Here is a 23,363-nt window from a genome sequence, read left to right as displayed (position 1 = left end):
GCTCCTGGGCCGCCGCCGTCGCCTTCCGGCTTCGCAGGCCCTTGCTCCGCTCTCCACCCCCCGCAGGCGTCCGGCGGGGCCGGTCGCTGAGAGCCAGGAGCTGCCTCGCCCGCCCCGGGCCGGAGGAGCTGAGTCGCCCCGTCCCCCGCGGCCTGCTCCATGTAACGGGCCCTGCTCGGGGCGGGGCGGGGCGTTACCGGCTCTGGCTCGCCCCGCGGGGCTGTGACTGGCCAGTGGGGGCGCCGCCCTGGGAAGCGGGCTACCAGGCGATAGCCCCCCCCCCCCCCCCCCCCTTGGCGGGCCGGGGCGCATCTGATCGCGCCCTTGAGTTTCTGTCCGCCCAGAGCCTGAGAGTTCGGTTCCTGGGCCTGGGTTTCCCCCTTAAAAACTCGGCCCCGGCCTCGGCTTGGCGGCCCCTGGGCGAACTGCCGAGCTAGTGTAAATCCCCAGAGCCCAGCAAGTCCGAGTTGAAAGGGGAAGGGAGTCAAAGTGCTCAAAGCTCTGACTTGTGTGGACTTCAACAGCAAAGGCACGTCTTGGCTGACGGAAGCCTTCGTGCCTGAGACGGCAGCCCTGCCCTTTGATCGAGGTCTGGTGAGGGCGGCAGCCCTGCCCTTTGATCGAGGTCTGGTGAGGGCGGCAGCCCTGCCCTTTGATCGAGGACTTTCTGCTCCCCGTGGAGTCTCACGCCCCCAAGCTCGTCTCTGGCGTAGGAGCCCTCCGGTCACGCATTAAGCAACTGCCGGGCATCTGGCATGTGTGGTTCTCGCTCCCTCTCCCTAGGAGAATAAGTGTGTTCAGGGGATGGTTTTGCTTTGGTGGGGTTTGTTCTTGTGGGTGGGGGCCGGTTGTGGGGGGGTATTTTCACACGCACGTTGCTCTGTGTTTGTGTTGGAGGAGACAAGCTCAAAGAGCACTGAGCAAATATCGCTGAGCCCTCCCATAGCTCCTCCAAGCAACCCCCGGGAGGCCAGACTTGACTTTCCTGCTGTTGCTGAGATAAGCCACTGAGAGCAAGAGACTGGTTTCTTGTCTCTGGCTGCCTGAGCCCCCTTCTTGGGGCCACGTTTCTAGGATGGTCAGTCCAGGAAGCCTCTTGGGTCAGATGTTCAGGGAAAGTGACTGCAAAAGGGACATGAATCTGGATGAAGAAATATTGGTGTTTGTTGGCACAGGTATTTTGGAAAGCTTTTCAAGGAGTGTGCTAAGCTGTGCTACCGAGTACCAGGCTGGTGTGTTGTGCTAGGGCTGTTGACGAGTGCTGGGCTGGCCGGGCTGGTGTGTTGTGGCAGGGTTGTTGACGAGCGCTGGGCCGGTTTGTGTTGTGGCAGGGTTGTTGACGAGCGCTGGGCCGGCCGGGCCGGTTTGTGTTGTGGCAGGGTTGTTGACGAGCGCTGGGCCGGCCGGGCAGGTTTGTGTTGTGGCAGGGTTGTTCTTGAAAACCGGGCTGGTTTGTTATGGTAGGATTGTTCACAAGTCCTGGGCTGGCCAGCTGGTGTGTGGTGATCGGGTTGTTTGTGAGCACTGGTCTATTCCCATTTCCCATTATGATTACATTCTGTTGAAAAGGGAGACACTGATCTTGTTTTAAAGCCCCCCTGCTCTCACCTCCACCCATCACCCCGGGCTGCCAGCATCAGGCCTCTGAGGAGGGGGGTTGGTCTGGGCCTCTCGCTGCAGGGGTTGAACTGAATCATTAACCCCCCTTTCTCTGCACATCCCCCCAGGCTGAGAGCAGTGATCCAGACTGCCCTATGCCCGCTGCACTGTGCCTTTCGCCGGGTTCCTGGGAGACAGCTGCAAAGGATCCCATCCCGCACAGCCAGCCGCAGGTACAATGGGCAGGGGTGTGGGGAGTTGGGCTCCTGGGGAGGGTTGGAGGAAGCTGATGCCGGATTCTCTGAGGCCTTTGCATAGGCTTCCTGTCCAAGGCCTTCTTTGGGAGGACGCTTTACGCTCCCGTCCAGCAACATGGCCTCCCCACTGGGACCTGAACTGGGCTGGAGCTGGGCTGAGAGCCCAGAAACTGCAGCCGTCTGCCCCTCCCCATATCAGTCTGTTCCACTCTCCTCTTGTTCCTGGCCCCCAGCTCTTCCCTGCTGTCCTGTGCCCCTTGGCAGCCTGGCATAATGGCTGCCACTGCGCTGAAGCCCCTCATCGCTGTGTGCCAGCTCACCTCCACGCCTGACAAGGAGCAGAACTTCGCCAGTTGCTCGCGGCTCATCCGGGAGGCAGCACAGCGAGGTGCCTGCGTCGTCTTCCTTCCCGAGGCCTTCGACTTCATCGGCAGCGACACGCAAGAGACCCTGAGCCTGGCCGAGAGCCTGGAGGGGGCCCAGATTCAGCGCTACGCTGGCCTGGCCAGGTACAGCTCTGCTCGACAGAAGGCGGCGGCTGGGAAATCCCTTTCCGGGCCAGGGCAGGATTGGGCCCACTCGCGCAGCCCGCCTTTGTTCAAATGGCCTGTGTGATGGGGCTCCTGCCCCATCCCTGAGGAGCTGGCCCCCGGCAGTGCTCTGCTTTCCAGCCAAACTGTGATCCCGTGTTTCGTTTTGCCCTCTTCCCACTATTCCGCCCCCATGTCCCGCCCTGTCTGTCCCTCGTCTGTCTGGAGCTTGCTCCCCTGCCCGTGTTGCTTTGAATCTTTCCCCATTGTCACCCCCGATTGTTCCTGAACTCCCTTCGCTCTGTCATTATCCCGCTAGAAGCAAGGGACTCGGCGTGGGAGCCGGGTGATGAGAGGGGGCAGGAATGAGCTACCCTAGGTGGTGTCACATTTCTGAAGGGTCAGGCCCACAAGGGGGAGAGGTCGGACGTGACCAGAACCCTGTTTAGAAGAGCCCCAGTGGAGCCGATGGGGCTTGTGGTCCCTTCCCAGGCTGGGTGGGCAAGGGATGAGGAGAGGCAGCAAAGCAGAGCTGGTTAGGGTTCACTACAGGCCTCCCAGCCTTGACAGCGTCTCTCTAAATGGCAGCGTGTACAACAGCCGCTCTCGTTGGGACAAGCAGTGGAGCCCGTCCCCTCTGGGCTGCCGGTTGGGGCATTGTCCCCATCGGGTCCCTGTTCCTATTGGACAGATGTGGCTGGCACTAGCCGGCAGAAGGGCCAAGTGCTGAGTGAGCCATGGAACCAGCGCTATCCTCTGACGGGGCCTTGGCAGGGCGGGAACCCGCACACAAGCAGGGAAGTGCGGGAGGGAAGCTTGCCTTGGGCTGCAGCCGCTCTGGGGATTGAGGCTGTCAGGCTCCAGAGCCATTCCTCAGGCACGCAGGGGCAGCGAGGGTCTCCGCGCTCCCTGTGTAACGTGGGTGCATCTCTGCCTGACAGGGAGTGCCAAGTGTGGCTGTCTCTGGGTGGCTTCCATGAGAGAGGTGAGGACTGGGCCAGCACCCGGAGGATTTATAACTGTCACCTGCTCCTGGACCCCACAGGTGAGAGCATCGGGTACCGCCAGCCACTCCCTGCAGGGAAATCTCCAGGCACTGCCCCTTGTGCCCACTGACCTGGCTCCAAGCCCCTGCCATTGTGGGGTAACTGATGGATGTGAAGGGGTCACCGCTCTCTGCCCGTTGTCACCGTGCCTGGTATGGGTCACAGCTGAGAGGGCCAATCTCAGGTCAGACTGTCAAAAACTAGGCGGGCACTCCCACACTCGGGGTATAGTCTAGAATTAGATTTAATCAGAGCTGCAACAATTGTGTGTTCCTGGATTGCCATACTAGCTTAATCCGGAGCCGCAGACAGTCCCCATAGACATTCCAGTCTATATCATCACCCAGGCAGACTAGACTTCTATGAGCAAAGGTTATTAAAACAGATCAGTGGATGCTCAGGACCTTAAACCAAAGACTACGCTGTAGCCAATCCTTTAGTAAACTAACTAAAGATTTATGAACTAAGAAAAAGGAATGAGAGTTACTAAAAGGCCAAAGCAAATAAAAGTTGGATCAAACTATGTTGTCCAAAATGATAGCAGGATGTTAAATCTGCTAGTTGTCTATAAGTCTCCCTGGGTTGGGCCAAATAGTTTTGGGGACCTCAGACCATTTATTTAGAATTCACCAGTCCTGAGATGAGGTAGGAAAGAGGTGGTGAGGGGCCTTTGGTCTCCCTCTTTATATCTTAACGGGAAAAATCCTGGCTGTGTCATGGGTCAGGCAGTTCCATGGTGTACGTGCTTTGCCATCAGTCCTGGATGTGAACTACAAATTTTGCTGGCACCTCCTGTGCACATACAGTCTGAGGGTCTTCGGGGCAACATGCAGAGGCCCCTATTTACAGTTCTTTTGTTATACCTGAAGAGCCAGCCTGTAGGCATTTCTCAGACATATAACATGTTTGAGTTACAAAAATATATCAGAATTTCGTAACTCCCCATACAGTGTTAATACATACATTATAACAGGATAATAATACTCAGCAGCTTACAACTTTTCCAATGATATCTCACAATACATATTTTCAACAAGGTTTATCTCGCTTTTGTAAAAGTGGTGACCATATTAGTGTAGACTTCCACCTTCCCCTTTAGACAGTATCACACCCATTCTGGCAGTTCGGGCCAGGGCATGAACCAGACCCCCAATTCATCCAAGCTGGCAAGGAGGAGGCAGTGTTGGAGTCAGGACTCCTGGGTTCTATCCCTAGCTCTGCAGGAGGAGTGGGGTCCAATGGGTTAGAGCAGTGGTGGGGCTGGGAGTCAGGACTTCTGGGTTCTGTCCCCAACTCTGTTCTTTGCTGTGGTCGTCCCTTCCCCCTGCCTCCAATGGGGACAATGCTGCCTACCCACCTCCTAGGGGCTGTGGAGAGGTGGGGTTGCAAAGTGCTTGGAGTGTTGGCCCTTTGAGTGTCCATGGAGTGTTGGCCCTTTCCCCTAACCCCCTTCTCCTAGTGATTCCCCAGAGGCAGCGGGATGCCCATGCTGCCTGCAGTCTCCTCTCCCTACTCGTCCCCAGGGCACGTCGTGGCCACATACAGGAAGACGCACCTCTGCGATGTAGACCTGGAAGGGCGAGTGTCTATGAAGGAGAGCAACTTCACCAACCCCGGGCCTGAGATTGTGTTGCCTGTCAGCACCCCTGCTGGGAAGGTAGGAGCCCGGTGTGGCGGGGAGGAGGGTCTGAACAGGGCAGGGTGCTCCAAGATCCGAGATTCTCAGGCCAAGCCTTGCGCTGTCGATCCGGAGCGACGGCACCAACAGTGGGGGTGACTCTGGACTTACCCTGGAGTAGCTGAGAGCAGAGCTGGGCCCTTGCAGTGCTCCTGCACCCACGGAGCCTGAGCCTTATGGCAGCAGTTCCCATGGCTGCCGAGACAGACCCCGCAGAGTCGGCATCTCCTGGGCACGTAGGCAACTCTGGCTAGGGCTGGGCTGGAGACGGGTTTCCCGTCTGGCGAGTATTTTTGAGAATTCAGAAATGTTTCCGTTGGGAGTTGAGGTCTGGCTGGGTCATTGCTCGGGGCCCCTGACCACTGCCTGCCCCAGGTCGGATTGTTCCATGGCAAATGAGAGTTCAAAGCACGGGGTGGGGGGAGAAGTACTATTGCTAACTGAGGCTGGGGGAGCCCTGGGCCCAACCAGGAGCCCCAGGACTCTGTGCTGGCTTCTGTGTTTCCCTGCCGAAGCGGGAGGGGAGGCATCTCACAGGGCTGAATATTTGGCTGTCATCACCATATTTGGTACCGGTAACCGCTTCCAGATACAGTGGTGTGTCAGGACCAGTTCCCTTATTTCACTAACGCATGACAGACCCAACCCCTCCCCCAACAGTGACCATGATGCACCCTGGTGTGCAGTGTGGCTTTATGCCTGGCCCCCGGTAACCCCTGGAGCATGTGGACCGGTGGTCCACGTCATTCTGATTCCTGCTAATATCAGTGCAGGTGCCATCCTGGCTCCAGCCCCCTGACTGATCCCTGCCAATGTCTGCTGCAGTGAAATCCTGCAGTAGTGAGTTCTGTGGGTCATCTAGAAGGTAGATTCTTGCAGCTTTCCATGGGTGGCCTGTACAATGCATCTAGCGCCCCTGGGTGTTTGGGCACAGGGTAAATGGGAGCCCAGTTGGCCTTCTCTCCAGTGAAATAGCCCTAGTCACTTGGCTTTTTCTTCCCATGGCTCCCTGCCCTTCTTGTGCCAGGCCTTCCTTGCAATGAGGTGGCCCAAGCTGAATGTGCGAATGCTGTTACACACTGAGCTGATGCACATCATGGAGCTGCCTCGAATCCCTCTCCCAAGAGGGCCAAACCAGTGATCCTAGGGGTGGAGGAGGATGGGGTCTGGGGAGCAGCAGGCACAATCAGGTCCTTGGATCCCTGCCCCCCCCCCACACACACACACACACTTTGGTGGCAGCTGTTGTGCAGACAAGACTGGAACTGCCCTGGGGGTGAGTTCTGGGGCCCAGGGCAGATGCGGCCCTTGCTTGGTTGAGGCCCATCACTGGCAGCACCCATGGCGATCTCTGCGTCATTCGCCGGCTCAAAGAACCCCTCTTCCTCCCCCCAGATCGGCCTCGCCATCTGCTATGACCTGCGTTTCCCAGAAATCTCTCTGGCACTAACCCAGGAGGGGGCGGAGATTCTCACCTACCCATCAGCCTTCACGGTGACCACAGGCTCCGCCCACTGGGAGGTGAGTCCAGCTGTGATTGCCTGTTGCATAGTGACATGGACAATGCAGAGCCTGTGTATATGAGACCATGGCTCACTCTGGCGGGTGGAACACACAGAGCTGTTAGAACAGCTCCTGACCATTATAAGAAGGGGGGGATTCCTTTAGAGGTCTCTGTGTTTGTTTGGTACTGGCAGCCCTGAGTTCAATCCCTACCAATGCCCAATCCTTCCCCTCCCCAGCCATGGCCGCCCCTGCCCCCCATTCCTCTCCCTCCCTGTCCTGGATCCTGCCCCTTTCTGACTTTTTGTTCTTATTCATCTCTCCATCTTCTGCCCTGCTCAGCCCCCATCCTCACCACTCCAAATTCCAATCCCTCCTCCTCTTGGGTGCCCCTGCTCTAAGTTCTGATGCCAGATGAGCCCCCAGTACCCGGAGAAACAAGCAGTGAAAGTCCCGCTCAGCTCTGGCATCCCTAGGCTGGAGCATGTAGGAGCTGGGGTGGGGGAGGCTGGAGCATGCTCGGGGGGAGAACTTAGCTGCCAACTCTAAGAAGTCTCTACTGCGCATGTGCAAACTGAGATTTTTCAGAGGCTCATAACTTGGCCAAATTTGGGCCAGTTTTCCGGGTGATGGCAAAAGGCACCTCAGTGGCCCCAAGGCCATTTACCCAGTCCCTGCTCCAAAGCCTCTGGGCACTAGAACCGCTCAATGAAAGCGTGGTGAGAATGTGTTTAACTCGGGCAAAGCCATGTATCCCCTAATCCCGTTCTCAGAAACGGCAGAGCCGTTTTAGCCGCAACTTTCCAAAAGCGTTCACCCCGAGGCTGAAGCCTGGCGTGGGGAATCAGCCCGAACAGTTCAAGTTTGACAAAGTTGGAAGCCACTGAAAACAGGGTCTCAGAATGGGAAGTGTCAGGCAACCTTAATTGTAGGCAGCACTTCCAGCCGAGACTGAGCTGAGACCCACTGGTTGGATGATATGTGGGGAGCCTCCTGCCTTTTTCAGCAGCACAAAACTAGCCCAGGAGCTAGCCGGGAGGGTTGGCTGGTGTGGCGCTTGGAGGAGAGCGTCCGTGGTGAGCTGCCCTGCCCCTTTGTCCGACCCGCTGCAGGCGCTGCTGCGGGCCCGCGCCATCGAGACCCAGTGCTACGTGGTGGCAGCAGCTCAGACCGGGAAGAACCACGAGCGCCGCACCTCCTACGGCCACACCATGGTGGTGGACCCCTGGGGCTGTGTGATCGCCCAGTGCCAGGAGGGGCCAGGCCTGTGCTACGCGGAGATTGACCTGGGCTACCTGCGCCGTATCCGCCAGGAGATGCCGGTCTGCACCCACCGGCGGGCCGACCTCTACGGCAGGGTCACTGTGCTGAAGAAACCCACGCCTCCCTGAGGGGCTGACCCCCCGGAAAATCAGCCACTGCCAGCCAAGCCCTGCAACCCTCCGTAATCAGGAGGCAGAGCAGGGAGCAGAGACCCCTCCTGGTATCACCTCCTCCCCCCCACCTCCCCCTGCCGAGACCCACTGAGCAGGGCTGAGGGCTCTCCTGGCGTGTGCTGGGCAGAGGCGCCCTCTGGGAGACAGCATGGAACTGCAGCATCCCCCAACAATTCCTGCTCGGGCTGGTGCTGCCTTGTCAGGCCCAAGCGAAGATGGAGCATTTCCCAAGGGTGAAGGGAGCAGCTCCAGCCGGGCCCCTGGCTTCTCCAGGCAGCAGCTGATGCGGCAGCTGCCCCGTGGAAGGAGCATTTGCAGTGGGCTCCAGAGCTGAGCAGGTAGAGGGGAGGAAGCGGAAGTGAGGCGGCTGCTGGTAAAACCCTGGCTCAGAGACGGAGCAGTGGAGAGGTTCCTGGGGAGGCTGGGGCTAGCTGGTGTGTCGGACCCGTTCCCCTCTCAGCAAGCGCTCAAGCTGTACCAGTTCCTGAGGCGTCCTGCCTGCTGCCCTTGTCACTACGTCCCTGCCATAGGAACGGCCATGCTGGGTCAGACCAAAGGGCCATCCAGCCCAGGATCCTGTCTTCCAACAGTGGCCAATGCCAGGTGCTCCCAAGGTACTGGTACTGATCTAGTGACCTCTCTCCTGCCATCCATCTCCACCCTCTGACAAACAGAGGCTAGGGACACTATTCCTTACCCATCCTGGCTAATAGCCATTAATGGCCTTAACCTCTGTGAATTTATCCAATTCTCTTTTAAACCCTGTTAGTCCTAGCCTTCACAATCTCCTCAGGCAAGGAGTTCCCCAGGTTGACTGTGCTGAGTGAAGAACAACTTCCTTTTAAACCTGCTACCTATTAATTTCATTGGGTGGCCCCTAGTTCTTATATTATGGGAACAAGTAAATAACTTTTTTCCTTATTCATTTTCTCTACACCACTCATGATTTTATAGACCTCTATCATATCCCCCCTTAGTCTCCTCTTTTAGTGCCCTAAAACTGTCCCATGGTCTGCCTGAGGTGGGGTGGGGCTCAATTTCCCAGCAGAGGGAGAGGGGCTCTCCACCCTGGGCAGTTCCCCTGTGATTTATAACTAGTTAGGAAATTCTAAGAGGGTGAGAAGTCTGTTACTTCTGAGCGTATAGGGTGTGCCTGATTCCGCCCTTTGGCCTCAGCAAGGGAATGATGGGCCTGGGCTACTTCACCTTTAGAGCTCATGGGTCTTGGAGCATGGAACTGCACCCTAGTTATAGCCCCTACAATGCTGTTCTGAGCCCTTGGACAGGTCCCTTCCCTCTGCCTCAGTTTCCCCATCTGTCTGATGACACATGCTCCACAATCTTTAGGTGAAAAGCTCCATGTTAGCACAAGACCCAAGCGGCTGGGGAAAGGAGAAGTGACACTTAATAATTGAGGTAATGGGCAGCCCAGAGGGCTGGATGCTGGCCACAACCCTAGGGTGAAGCAGGAGAACTGGATCATCTTCCCACTGTACCTCTCTCCCACAGCTCAGGACCCCCTCCCTGCCATTATCTCCCCTCTGTAGGCAGCCAGTGCCTCCCCAGCCCTGCCCCAGCAAGGTCTCCCATCCTAGCGCTTGATGGTGGCTCTGCCTTGTATCTAAGCTACTGGCCCTCTTGTGTATCACTTTCTCCTCTGATTCCACTGGCCCAATGGAGAGCAAGGCCCAGAGACCCACAGTTTAGCAGGAAACACATTCCCTACCCCAGTAAAGGGACTGTCACTCTAGTGGTTGGTGCACTCAGAGTGAGACTGACTGTTGGGACAGTACTTTTGCGGTGGCCCTTTGGTTTGCATCTATAAACCAGGGCCAAGGCTGGATTTCCTCCCAGGAAGAGCGTGAGGGTTCAGTCCATAATAGAGAATTGTGAGCTGACTGGGGGGCAGTGAGTACACTGTATGGGGGGAGAGGGGCTCCAGCCCTAACCTAGCTGGGTGCATTGGCTGAGCCAGTGCAATTAATCAAGGCCGCACTTACATCATCTGCAGGCTGATCTAAATACGGTGGGGCAGTTCCTGCTAGTTGGAGCTGTCGGTTCAGGCTGGCTGCAGACTCAGGCAGACATCGCAAAATGGTTCTGGAGCTGAACTCAGCAGTGAAGAGGGGCAGTCTTTAGCCATGCAACCGCCAGGGCCCCTGCTACTCGTGGCTTCTTTTCCCAGCACAGCACCTTTACTTGAAGTGCAGATGTGACACAACGAGGACCCACCTTTACAAAACCCAAGGGGGGACCAGCGGCCCAGCCACAGCTCTGGTGGTTAACGGCGCTCTGGGGCTTAGCTGAGGTAGGCCAGCTGGGATCTTAAGAACAAGATGAATGTTGCACTTCCCAGGCACATGTGCTTCTGCAGAGCTCAAGGTCACCCTGGTAGGAAATGGAAAACCCCAGGCCAGATGCAACACTTCAAAACAAACCACCCTAAACAGCTGGAAGGGAACGGAACTGACCCAGCATCTGTGCAGTAAGGAAGCAGACGAGATGCAGTAGATGTTTATTTCAAGAAAACTGAAAGCTACATGGGGATTATGACTGTTATATTGGAAGTTTAAAAAATACAGAAGAGTCACAGAAATTACACAGTTTGTGCCAGAATTGTCCTTAAACAGGGAGGTGTGTGCAGGGAGGGAGGGGTCTACACGCTCTCAACTGAGACAGCCTGTGGATAGAAAATGCATCAACACACACACACACACACACCAAACAACCCCATCAAGGCATGAGGGTTGCAGCCTGCAGGGCTATCACATGCCAGCTTCGTTGGATGGGGACTCGGTAAGCACAACACCCTCTTTCTTATCCCTCTGCCCATGCCCAGGTAGGGAGGCAACAATCTGTAACAAACATTCCTCCACCCCACGTGCACTGATCTGGCTTTCAACAGTCTTTCAAGGCACAGCTCCTCAAAAGTACGGAGGTGCGTATCTCCTCATGGGAGTTGGGCACCTGCATACCTTTGAGCATCTGAACCGATAGGGAAAACGTCCTGCAGCTCAGCAGAGATTTGGGAGGATGAGAAGAAGAAAATCAAATGCAGCAAAAATAACCCTCAGACCCATTTGTTCTCCCTCAACTCAGTGTGGAGTTCTGTGGAGCTGCTTTAGATTTGCGGCTCCTAAATCCTGGGGTGTTTACTTGAGTTACCAGGAAAAGAACTGGGGAGGAAGAGAATTTTCCAATTAAAATGCACTCGTGGCTCCTGGAAGATTGGTACTGAGAATGACCATTTCACTGACAAGCCCGCTCAGCCCCAGGCCCACTGTATCCCTGACATGATGTTACCAAGTGGGCACGTAACTGGCTAGGTCTGCCCTCGCACCAAGTTCTGGGCTCAGCAGGAGGGGAGAGAGGAGGGAACAAGCCCAGAGGCCTGTTACCAAAAAGTAACAAAAGTCAGCCCAAAATTAAAAATATGCAGCTAAGCCAGCCACTGGCCCAGGCCACCTGTGGCATCCTGCGTGCAGTGGCAGGAGGTGCTCGGACCGCAGCCTCTAGCGTGTTACTGCTTTAGCCAGCCCCACTCCCCATGCTGGGCGAGGACTCTCTCTCAGCCATGGGGATTGTAAGGGAGGGGCAGGCAGAGGGCCAGCCCTGAGACTGTTTGTATTACAGCAGCCCCGAGGTGACAGGTGCTTTGCAAACAGCCAGCTTGCTGGCCCCAGAGCCATCGCTGTAACTAGACAGGGCCTAATGCAGGACAGCACCTCCTAGTCCTGCCTGTTGGGAGCAGCTCCTTCCTCCTGGGATGGACGTCCAGTGCCAGCAACAGACAGACAAGACCCAGCGCCAAGGAGCTGACCGGGAGCAAACCAGGCAGCACCACCCTGATTGGCCCCTCCTTGGATTTTTCCCCACCTCTAGGTTCCCAGCTGGAGTCTGTACATCTGGGCAGGGGGAACAAATTTAACTCTCAAACCTTCCGTTATGGGGTAGGATCAAACAGGAGCCATTTTCGTCCCAGTTGGGAATGGGCCCTGTGCCAAAGTCTTACTCTACCATCTGCCCCACTGCATCCCTCCCTGCTGCACAGCCCAGGGGACACAGCCAACCCCACCACCAGAGGAATCTGCCCCGCTGCTGGGCCCAGCCTTGTAGCAGCAAGAGGGAGACATTGGGGCATCATCTGTGACATAGGCCAGGGTTGGGCGCTCACCACCCCCAGGTCCTGCTGCTGTGACACTGTCCCTGAACATCCCAAAAGCCTGGCCTTGCCCCCATGCGTTCCCGCCCTGCAGGCCAAGGGAGCGAGGGTGCACATCTCCATGCGCAGAACTCTCCTGCTGGGCCTGCAAGCATCTCTCAGCTCTGGGGGGAGCAGCTGTGGCTGGGTCCGACCAGCTCTATGCATCAGATGGGCAGGGCAGGGAGCCCCTTGCTCAGGTTTCCTCTCTGGGGTCAGAGGCAGATGCTGGCCTGGCAGGGATGGGGGGAGGATTGCAGGGAAGGGGGTAACAAAGGCACAGGCTGGGAGAAGGGAACACTGACCCAACAATTAGCTCTTGCCTCTGGAGGCAGATTAACAGCATGGGCTCCATTCGTGCAGATGTTACTCCTGAAACAAGCCTGCCCAGCCTAGAGCAGATGATGCCACAGGACCCCGCCAGGGGTTGGGACAGCAATCGCCTTAGCTCAGCCTCCCTCCCCACCATCCCACCCTGGAAAGATACCCAAACTGGCTAAAGGGCACCCCTGCTGGATCGCCAGCTGAGTGCGAAGTGGACTGGTGGAAACGGGCTCCCAGCAATGGAAGGCCAATGGCCCAGGCCCCCCCCGCATGCTGTTCATTCCACACGCACACAGCTCCCGCTGCACTCGTTCATTTTTATTAAAGTGAATAATCAAGAGTCCCACCTCCCCAGCCCATCTCTGCCCCGCATCCCCCACACGCACAGGGCCCCGGTGCCACATGACAGTTCTGCCTTTTTTAAAAAGAAGACCGTATAAAAGAAAAACCAGCACAAGAGAACCGGGGGGGAGGGGAGGACACGTGAGCACCCAGCGCTCCTGCCGGCAGCTCTCCCTTCCTCCTACCGCTGGGCGGTTCGGCATCCTCTGGCCAGGCTCCTGGAGCAGAGCGGGGAGTTGCTCTCTGGGTTGCCCCAGGTATCGTGGACTCTCGGCTGGGCTGGGGCCACCAGAGAGCTGGCTAAGTGGCAGCATAGCCCTCCTCCCGCTCAGGCGGGTCCTACAGTTACACAGCACTTGGCAGGAGTTTGCTGGGGGGCGGTGGTGCTGGGTGGGGACCGGGGGGGCGGTGGGTATTTAAATGATTTTTCCTTTTAAAAAAAAAATGAAACGATTGGCTCCCAAAGAGCCGCCAAGGCCAAGCCTGGGGGAGGGTCAAGGGGCCGTGTGCAGCATCAAGTTCCGCAGGAGTTTCTGGCGCCCAACCTCGTAATCCTCCTCGTCCACGTTGACCAGCAGCTTGATGGCCTCGTGGCCCACGGCTTGCTTGAGCGAGTCCGTGATGAAGACGCCCTTGAGGGCCTCCAGCAAAGAGCCGTTTATGTAGTCGCGCCAGAAGGCGTCGAGGTAGGTGAGCTCTGAGAATTTTATGTCACAGATGATCGAACCCAGGTCCCGGGATTTTAAGATGGTGTTGGCCTGGTTGAAGCGCTCGAATTGCCGCTCCAGGGGATCCTGCTTGTTGGAGAAGACGTTGCCCTGGAGCGCCGTCTCGTGCTGGCAGTACTCGGCTCGCACTCGCAGGCGGATGTCTGGGGGCGGAAGGCAGGGCAGGAGTTAGTGAGTTCACTGCAACCCCCCTCTGCCTGAGGATCCCAGCGCTCTGCCCTGGGGACAGGAGGCTCCGTGCCCTGGGAAGGGGTAGCTGCCCTGTCCAGATGGCACAGAGGGGAGGGATGTAACCAAGGCCAGAGCCAGCAGCGGAGCTCAGACTAGAACCCAAGAGTGGCCAGTAGCTCACCGCTCCTTCCCCACTCCCTCTGCACTTCCCCATACATCTGTCACCAAGCATCAGCTGTGGAGAGGTGGCTCTGGTGTTGGGTGGGGAGGTGGGACCACAGGGTCTGGCTGTTGGACCCAGTCTTGCCTCTCCCGTATGCTGTGTGCCTAGATGTCAGCGCAACCAGCACGAAAACCAAGAGACAAAGAACAGTCACAAATATCAATGACAGCTGGTCTGTTTCCAGCTGACAGGGCAGTGCCTTGTGCCCAGCCCTACGCTTGTTGCCAGCAGCACCCCTGCAGCATCCCCCTGAGCAGGAGCTGCTGGACAAGCCCTTCGCTATAGGCGCCTAACCGGGAGCGGAGCTCTTCCGAAAACCCGGCCCAGAGTGCTCAGATTCCCAGCTCAGTATCACCACCCAGCGCACTGCAGAGACGACAGCCTGTCTCCTCCAAAGCCCCAACCCCTTCTGCCGATTTACAGCAGCTGTGCGATCCAAACCTGTGCCCTGACGTCCGCATGCCCATGCGGATTCCCACGGACAAACCAGGTCAGCGTGACTGCCAGCTCTGAGCTCGGGGCGCTGTCTAACTGAGCACAAGTGCACCGAGCGGGCCCTGCTGTCGTCGAGCGCCAGGAGCTTTCCCACCACGGCAGCACCATGGCCAGTTTTTTCTTGTGAATTAAAACATGGGCCAAGCTCTGACAGTGGCTGCTGCCCCCCACTCCCAAGTCCTGTTCGACATATGGAGGAGGAGGATGGGGGAAAGCAAGGGGGCAGGGCCAGCTGTAACAGCTCTCAGAGTCATGCTCAGAGTCTCCAGGCTCGGGTGAGACAGGCACGAATGAGCTGCCTCAGTCTGGCTAATGGAGCCATGGGGCTGGTGGGGGGGGCAGCGAGAAGAGGGATGGGGTCTCTGCCTGCTCCATGTGCTGCAGACATGGTCACCCCTTGCCGGAGGCCAGGACTCCGGGCTGCTCTTGGCTTTGCAGGTAGTAGTGGTGGCTCAAACAGGTTTATCTGTGGGTGGCTAAGAGGCCACACACTCTCCTCACCTGTCAATACCTCCAGGTGGGACTATCCCAACAAGCTCCCATCTAGAGGCACCCGCTGGCCACACAGTCTCCTGTGCTCCAGGAACTCTGCCACCTTCTCCCTTGATTCAGAGTGTGATGGAAGGTGTACATTTAACCTACCTAGTCCCAGGTGGTGTGGGACCCACCTGGCCTAGGGATCACTTCTCCTCCAGGCAGTACTAATGGCTGCAAACAGCAGAGGTCACTCTGCTGACAGTCCCTAGATGGTGATCATGCTTGAAGAGTGGAGATAGCAGAGGGTCCCCAGCTGGGGAACCAGCTCCTTTTGGCAATCTGCCCACCAGTGCCTTCAGAGCCCCAGGCTGGACTCAGTGCTGGGAGGTGGGGGTGATATTAATGCTGTCTCATGAGGGCCGTTTAAAAATCACGTGCCCAGAGGCCACAGCACCAGTGAACTGGAAGTCAGACCAATCAGTCAATGTCACTCATCGCAGAAGATTGCTCTCCGCGCAGGCAATAGAGGAGAAGGCCATTCAGGGTCATCTGGAGGAGATCAAAGGAGCTGACTGGTTTTTGCCCCTCACTTTCAATGGGAAAGTTTGGAATTAAGTCCTGCCGTCACAACCAAAGGCAGCCTTTCCAAGCCCCTCGAGAAGAGCTGAAGCGACAGAGCTCATAGCCAGGAGCCCCTCCCAACTGACTGATCTCCAAGGAGACTGTGTCATCCCCACGACGAAGCAGAGTAAAGAACGGGGTCTACTGATGCCAAGTCTTCCAAACTTGACCATGCTGTAAGTACCCAACTCCCATCACACAATGTTTAGCATCTCAATGAAGACCTCAACTGCTTCTCAACCCCTTGGAAAGATTCCTCATTCACACCGGGACTAAAAAACCCTTTTGCGGGGGCTGGGATTATACAAACGTTGATTTCTTGCACAGGCAGAGATTCACCACCTGAAACTGGAGGTTCACCATCTCTATTGTATTCCAGTAGTTTCTACAGGCTCCAAGCCAGACCAGGACCCCATTGTGGGTACACTGGGTAAAAGGGATAACAACAAGCAGAATTAAGAGTGACAGTTGGCAAGTGTCATGTTAGTCCCAATGTATTATTTAAAAAATAATCTAGCCCTTGTGACAGCTAGAGACTCCTAGAAACGGGGGGCTGGAGGGGAACTCCAAAGGTCATTTGGGCCCTCCCCGCACAATTGGCAGGGTCAAGTAAAGGAGACCAGCCCTGTCAGGTGTTTGTGTAACCTGTTTTTAAAAATCTCCAAGGACAGAAGGTTTAAAAACCTCAAGCTGCTGATCAACATAACTGCTCCTCCTATTATGTCCAATACCCTTAAGGTGCCTGTGACCTCTAGGGTTTGAATTGTGAGCATCTGCACAACAGATTCTTTCTGGTCTAGGAATTGCATTGAAATATTTAGTTTTACTAAACTCACTCTTTGGATTTTCTCTTTCTCCTCCTAAACTGGCGTGCGCAGGGGGCAATAGTCAGAGGTTTCATTCCCCCCTTGCCCTCCCGCCAAACTAGGCTGAGGATCCAGCTGCACACACAAAATGGGCTTGGGTTGTTTAAATCAGACTATTGATATTTTCCTTAATTTCTTCTAATGCAGCCTTTGGAAGACAGGTGCCAAACTATCAAGCTCAGGTACAAGATCAGCCAGCCCCACCCTTCACACAAGGAGGGGAATAAAATTTAACTCCCTAGTCCAAGAAAAGACCCCAACCCTCTCTCCCGCCCCCAAGCTACTCCCCTCTGCCCCATCAACAAAATCAGAATACAAAGCTTTTGACCAGTTCCAGGCTGGGCTAGATCCCAATTTGTGGCTCACCTTGTAACAGGCTGAGCCAGAACACCAGATCTGAGGCAAAGCAGAATTTTGTCAGGCTGTTCTGATGCTGGTGGATGAAAATACAGGCATCAAAATGCTCCAAAAATGTTTAGAGACCTCAGCACGGTGTTCAATTTGGCCACCAAACCCCCCCCCCCATCCCCCCGGAACTTAGTATTAATTTATATTATCTGCAAAGTAAAAATAATAGAACTCTGCTTCCAAACCTGCCCCACCATTAAGCCTTGCTGGGAGAGTTGTGTAAAGTGGGGATGCAGATCTTTCTACCAGCCAGGCAAGATGACCATATAAAATAAAACCTGTCCCTGGAAGGAGGAAGAATAAGCTTCTCCCAGCACCCCAGTGCGTAACCCACAAACCCACCACAGCCACAGACAGGCATAAGAACAGAAAGATGGCCACAGTGGGTTCCATCTAGCCCAGTGTCCTGTCTTGGACAGTGGCCAGTGTTAGATGCTTCTGACAGTTGGAGGTTTAGGGACACCTGGATATGGGGTTGTGTCCCTGACCATCTGGGGTATTAGCCATTGATGGACCTATCCTCCATGAACTTAGGCTCCTCACAAGTTCTTACCACAAGTCTGTTTCTCTTTAGGATCCGGCGTCATTGACTTCCTCCTCTTATGCTGGCTACTGAGGAGGGCTCTCCCACGGCCAGGCCTCTTGGTACAGATTGGAGGTCCAGTGGAGGAGCGGCAGACCACAGGGTGATGAGGAGGCACTAATACAGAGAAAGAGGAGCCAGGGGTTAGAAAGGGAAGGGTAGATAGAGCCCAGGATCACATCACTTCTCCAAGGGGGAACAATATCACACCAAGTAAACACAGATGAAGCCTCTCAGCTCCCATGTATTCCTTCCCCAGCCATGGCAGAGCACTTGCTGTGGGAAGTTTTGTAGGTCTCCAGTGATGGGGACTGCAGCCTCTCCTTTGGGAAGGTGGTCAACATCCCATCAGTCTGGAAGTTCCTTACAGTAGGGAAGCTGTTCAGTTAGCCCTGACCCCTGCAGCAGTCTAGAGAATTCCTCACCCTCCTTGCTGTGTACAGCCTCTAAAGATCAGCAGACAAAAGCCCCAGCCTTGCCCTGTGCTTTCACTCCATCTCCTCCTTGTCGCCCCCATCCAGCCAAACCCTCCACCTCCCAGATGATTTTGCTGCTCTTCTCTTAACTCTCCCCAGTCTCTCTCCGTCTTTCTGGAAACACGGAACCAATACCCAAAGACAGAGAGAACTGAGCCAGAGAGACGGATGGTCACTTTCTTGCTTAGTGATACCTGTGCTCATGCTGCCCAAAGTTGCACTCATCTTTTTTGGTCAAATATTACAATGCAAACACTAGTCTAATTTACTGTCCACGATCACTTTTAACCACAACTTAAATGCAGCTGCCTCTTGGGTGGGGCATGGTAGCGGTTTAACAGCTCACAACACTGCTCACCAGAGCTTTCTTCACTTCTGCTCCCATGTTATCCCCAATTCAAACTACAGGGAGGAATTTAAGGAAGCAGAACATATGGCATTTGGCCAGGTTAACACTCCAGCTCTTACCAACAGTGCTAGAACATATTTAATGGCCCCATATGGTCAGGACTGCAGTTTGGCATCTCATGCAAAAGAAACTCCTCCAGCAGCACAGTGCTTCTCAGAGCATGTTGGGGCGCACGACCCACTGAGGGAAAAGCACCCCTTCTGAACATTTAACATCACTCTCCCAAGCCTGCAGAGTCTGCAAGCTCCCACAAGATCACAGCACAGGCTGGGATGGCTGCAGAGGCAGACATTAGCAAGCACAATGGGACAAGAAATATAATTCTGGCTCATCGAGGGCAGCGGCACATACCACAGCAACCTGCTGCTCTGGAACAAAATGACACAGGATTTCAGAGACAGGCCTGGGTGTCTGAGGCTAAGACTTTGCTCACTGAATTCAATGCATGGCTGTTATTGCAGTTAACCCCCCACTGAGGTGTTTGGGTGGAGTATGCTCGGAGAGTTACCTTTGAAAATTTCAGCCCCAGAGCTTAAAGTTAGACACCTGCCAAGGCAACATTTGATAATTTTGACATAAGCCTCCAGAAGGAAATGACGCTCCTTAAATTCAGTTTTACGCCTGCTGGGATTTCATTCATCACCGAGAGCCTTTTAATCTGTTTCAATATCATTTCTGCACTGATTCAATGAATGAGAGCCTTTAGTTGTGTTCGCAAAAAGAAAAGGAGGACGAGGGGCACCTTAGACACTAACCAATTTATTTGAGCATAAGCTTTCGTGAGCTACAGCTCACTTACCGGCTTGAAGTGTCACAAGCACCCTCTAGTGGCAGGCTCCAGTACAGCAGCAAGCAAGTGCATTTTGGATGCAGCCTATCTACAAGGAGTTGCTTTATTGTTCCTATGCAGGGTTAGAGCATATTTTGGCCTAAAATCTATAGTCAGAGGAATATAACCCTCCGGAACCCAAGGAGCGCTTGTATGTGTGTTCTTTTTGAAAGTGTCTATGTAAAAACACTGCTACCTCATTCCCTGTGTGTGTCAGAGTTATATTGCTAATTTTAAGCAACTATAGCAAAGTACAATAGCAAGGATGGTTTTGCCCTTAATGTTCATTTAATCAAAACCCAAAGAATTAGAATTCATGCTCTGGCTCATCCTTTGGGATTGCTGAGCATGGCCAAATGCAGAATCATAATTGCTGGACAAGGTCAGAAGCAGCAGCAGCTTGATTTTCAGATTCCAAGAGGAGTTTGGAATACCAGCAGTTAGAAGTTTTTCCCCCCTCCCTAACTTAATAGTGCACATTTGGTCTGGAATCACAGAGTAGCGACATGGAGTCACACTGGGTCCTCTTCGGAGGGTAACAATATATTTTGATTTTAGAAGTAGAGATTTGGTCATAATATTTTTCCACCCTAAACTGCGTTGGGATACACAGGGCTATGTCTGAGCAGAAGTCTTTCACAGTGTAGTGGGTGCCTCCAACAGCCTGCTGAAGAAAACACTCCGTTTGCCATGGAAAGAACCTCACTTTAAAAGTTCGTGAACCTTTTCCATTGAGCGTGTTCTACAAGCTGAAAAGTTAATTCTCACCCTGAACAACGCTTGAAATCACAGCTGTGAGCTGGACTTGTTACAAGTGACATTTCTGAGCCAGAAATTACAGGCTTGAACTTTTCCAGGAAAAAAATGAGCATTTGGGACAACCTGGGACCACAGTTTGGGAGCCCAGGACTCCAGCTTGAGCTGTAGCTCACGAAAGCTCATGCTCAAATAAATTGGTTAGTCTCTAAGGTGCCACAAGTACTCCTTTTCTTTTTGCTGCTAAGTAGTACTTTCCCTTTCTAGGGCCTTCATTGGAAGGTCTCAGCTGGCTTTACAAACATTTATAAATTCATAGATTTTAAACCCAAAAGGGACAGTTACGATCGCCTAATCCAACCTCTGCATAACACAGGCCAGAGAATTTCCCTCAGCAATTCCTGCCCAAAACTTCTGGTTCAACTAGAGCACCCCTAAACAGGGTGTAATATGCATCAGTTTCAATATGTTAAGAGTTTAGTGCCATGGAAGTAAAGGGATGCAGACAAGGAGATCAAATGGGAAAAAGGACAGTTCCGATAATCCACATTTAACCTACAACACAGTGATGCATAAGTCTCAGGAGATCCCAGCTGCTTACGACCAAGGATTCCAGTGAAACCCTGGTATGAGGCAGCAGTACCAAACTCTGACCTGATTTGTGGGGGGGGGCGAGACCATGCTCTGCGTCGCTGTGAGCTCGGGGCATCACGTAACGAATGGACGTCTCTTCTAGGTACTTGTCCACAAGGTCTGGGCACACTGGAAAAGAGGAAAATGTATTTTTTTAAAAGGAGGGCAGAGGAGACCATTGCTGATCTAGCAGACACTAACATGAAGGCAGAGGGAACTGTTCAAAATCAGGGTGTGAGAAATTTGACGTCTACCTGCCAGAGGCCAACATGAAAGATTTTTCAGGGTGAAGGAAGGGTTCACACAAAGGAGGTCCAGGGGCAAGAGCTCCAATGCAGAGACTGCCTTCCCAAGAATGAAATTTAACATCATTCTCGTCACTTTCACTGTTGCCCACTGGGTTCTGAAGAGCAGCAAGGGAACTGTTGTCAGTTTCACTTTGCTGCTTGAGAAATCTATAAGCAGCAGTTGAGGCGGTGGACCTGCGAGCAGTCTCAGGAACATGGCTCTGCGCTCATTCACATTTTGAATGGTTTTCTTCCCAACCGTAAAGGCTAGATTTTTTTTTTTTTAATTAAACCTTAGATTCTAAAAAAGTTGATTGCTTGGATCCCAGGGACAAGAAGATTTTTCTAGCCCTAACAGTGATGATCTAATATTTATTCCCAAACTTAATTAAGTTTGCAAAATGATAGACATAACCTAACAAAAAGCGGCACAACCCATTTTCAAATTAAACAGCACATCAAGAACTGCAGCGTGTAGAACTATTAATTGTTCTTTAAGATCCCTTTGGCTGGACATATTTTAAAACAAAATACTCAAAACGTGAGAGCATACCAATGACTTTATAAAACAGAACTTACAGAAACACTTCTATTTGGATTTACTACCACTATTACTTACATCATCTCAACTCATTAGAAGCTGGAGGGCCTAATGATTGGTCAGACTTAACTGGGCGTTATATGTCACACACGCATACACACAACCCTTTGTTAGAAAGTTAACAACCGTAATGACCTAGCCCTGTGCAAGGCTTCAACCAGTGACGCACTCAAACTCAGACTTTAAGGTCAGAAGGGACCATCGTGATCATCTAGTCTGTTCTCCTGCACATCGCAGGCCACAAACCTCACCCACTCATGAAATAGACCCCTAACCTCTGACTGAGTGACTGAAGTCCTCAAATCATGGTTTAAGACTTCAAGTTACACCGAATCCACCATTTACATTAGTTTAAACCCACAAGTGACCTGTGCCCCATGCTGCAGAGGAAGGCAACCCCCCACATCCCACCCCCGGGTCTTGGCAAATCTGACCTGGGGGAAAATTCCTCCCTGATCCCAAACATGGCGATCAGTTAGACCCTGAGCATGTGGTCAAAATCTCCAAGGCAGATACCTGGGAAAGAATTCTCTGTAGTAACTCAGAGTATCCCATTTCTGGCCATTGGGGATTTTTGCAACTGGCAGTCACTGATGAGCCGCGTGTCATCGTAGGCAGTTCCATTACACCATCCCCTCCATAAACTTATCAAGTTCAATCTTGAAGCCAGTTAGGTTTTTTGTCCCCCACTGCTCCCCTTGGAAGGCTGTTTCAGAACTTCACTCCTTGGATCCTAATTTTGAGCTAAACTTGTTGATGATCAGTTTATAGTCACTTGTTCTTGTGTCCACACTGGTGCTTACCTTACATAACTCCCTCTTCCTCCCTGGTATTCATCCTGCTGATGCATTTAGAGAGAGCAATCACATCTCCCCTCAGCCTTCTTTTGGTTAGGCTAAACAAGTCAAGCTCTTTGAGTCTCCTCTCATAAGGTAGCAGCCCTTCTCATCATCCTAGCAGCCCTTCTCTGCCCCGTTCCAGTTTCAATTCATCCTTCTTAAACACAGAAGACTAGAATTGCACAGAGTATTCCAGATGAGGTCTCGCCAGCGCCTTGTATAACATTAACATTCCCTGTCTCTATTGGAAATACCTCACCCAATGCATCCTAGGACTGCATTAGCCTTTTTTCACAGCTGCATCACACTGATGGCTCATAATCATCCTGTGATCAACCAATACACCCAGGTCCTTCTCCTCCTCTGTTGCTTCCAACTGATAAATCCCCAGCTTATAGCAAAAATTCTTGTTGTTAGTCCCTAAGTGCATGACCTCACACTTGGCACTATTAAATTTCATCCCATTTCTATTACTCCAGTTTACAAGGTCACCCAGATCTTCTTGTACAATAAGCCAGTCCTCCTCCACATTGGCCATACCTCCCAACTTTGTGTGTCATCCACAAATTTTATTAGCACACACCCACTTTTTGCGCCAAGGTCAGTAATAAAAATGTTAAATAAGATCGGTCCCAAGACCGATCCCTGAGGAACTCCACTAGTAACCTTCCACCAGCCTGACAGTTCACTTTTCAGTATGACACACTATAGTCATCCCTTTAACAAGTTCCTTATCCACCTTTCCATGCTCATACTAATCACCATCTTCTCCAAATTAACTAATAATTTCCCACATGGAACTGTATGAAATGCCTCACTGAAATCCAAATAGATTAGATCTACTACATTTCCTTTGTCTTAAAAAAAACAAAACAAAACAAAAAAACCACACTTAACTTCTCAAAGGAGGAGATCAGGTTGTTCTAGCACAATCTACCTTCTGTAAAACCATGTTGTATTTTATCCCAATTACTGTTCACATCCATGTCCTTAACTACTTTCTCTTTCAAAATTTGTTCCAAGACCCTCCATACAATTGAGGTCA

General features: G+C 53.3%; 2 protein-coding genes across 4 annotated transcripts in view; one reads left to right on the top strand and one right to left on the bottom strand.

Moving 5' to 3' along the window:
• Positions 1-13: 13 nt before the first annotated feature.
• On the top strand, positions 14-10,648 carry NIT1 (nitrilase 1). Of its 3 annotated transcripts, none has more exons than XM_077841529.1 (7): positions 14-161; positions 1,728-1,832; positions 2,090-2,365; positions 3,328-3,431; positions 4,956-5,089; positions 6,506-6,631; positions 7,726-10,648. In XM_077841529.1, coding segments are annotated over exons 1-7 (1,026 nt in total). In that variant the 5' UTR covers positions 14-159; the 3' UTR covers positions 8,005-10,648. The 3 variants fall into 3 exon arrangements, with proteins under 3 accessions (XP_077697655.1, XP_077697656.1, XP_077697657.1); XM_077841530.1 differs by lacking the exon at positions 14-161 and adding an exon at positions 285-791; XM_077841531.1 differs by lacking the exon at positions 14-161 and adding an exon at positions 864-1,175.
• The window catches only part of DEDD (death effector domain containing), a 39,545-nt gene continuing 26,724 nt past the window's right edge, over positions 10,543-23,363 (bottom strand). Inside the window, exons 3-5 of the mRNA XM_077841532.1 lie at positions 20,613-20,720; positions 17,459-17,605; positions 10,543-13,787 (exon numbers count right to left, since the gene is read on the bottom strand). Coding sequence (XP_077697658.1) covers positions 13,411-13,787; positions 17,459-17,605; positions 20,613-20,720 — 632 coding nt within the window. The 3' untranslated portion in view covers positions 10,543-13,410. The remainder of the gene's footprint in view (positions 13,788-17,458; positions 17,606-20,612; positions 20,721-23,363) is intronic.

This window comes from Eretmochelys imbricata, chromosome 24 (assembly GCF_965152235.1).
Source record: "Eretmochelys imbricata isolate rEreImb1 chromosome 24, rEreImb1.hap1, whole genome shotgun sequence".
NCBI lineage: Eukaryota > Metazoa > Chordata > Testudines > Cheloniidae > Eretmochelys > Eretmochelys imbricata.
The sequence above is the reverse complement of the archived record's forward strand: the minus strand, read 5'-3'. Positions and strand labels throughout refer to the sequence as shown.

Bases quoted from the DNA above. Each gene is read 5' to 3' on its own strand.
- NIT1 (XM_077841529.1), top strand. The intron at 3,432-4,955 runs GTGAGAGCATCG...ACTCGTCCCCAG, and splicing joins CCTGCTCCTGGACCCCACAG to GGCACGTCGTGGCCACATAC. The intron at 6,632-7,725 runs GTGAGTCCAGCT...GACCCGCTGCAG, and splicing joins CAGGCTCCGCCCACTGGGAG to GCGCTGCTGCGGGCCCGCGC.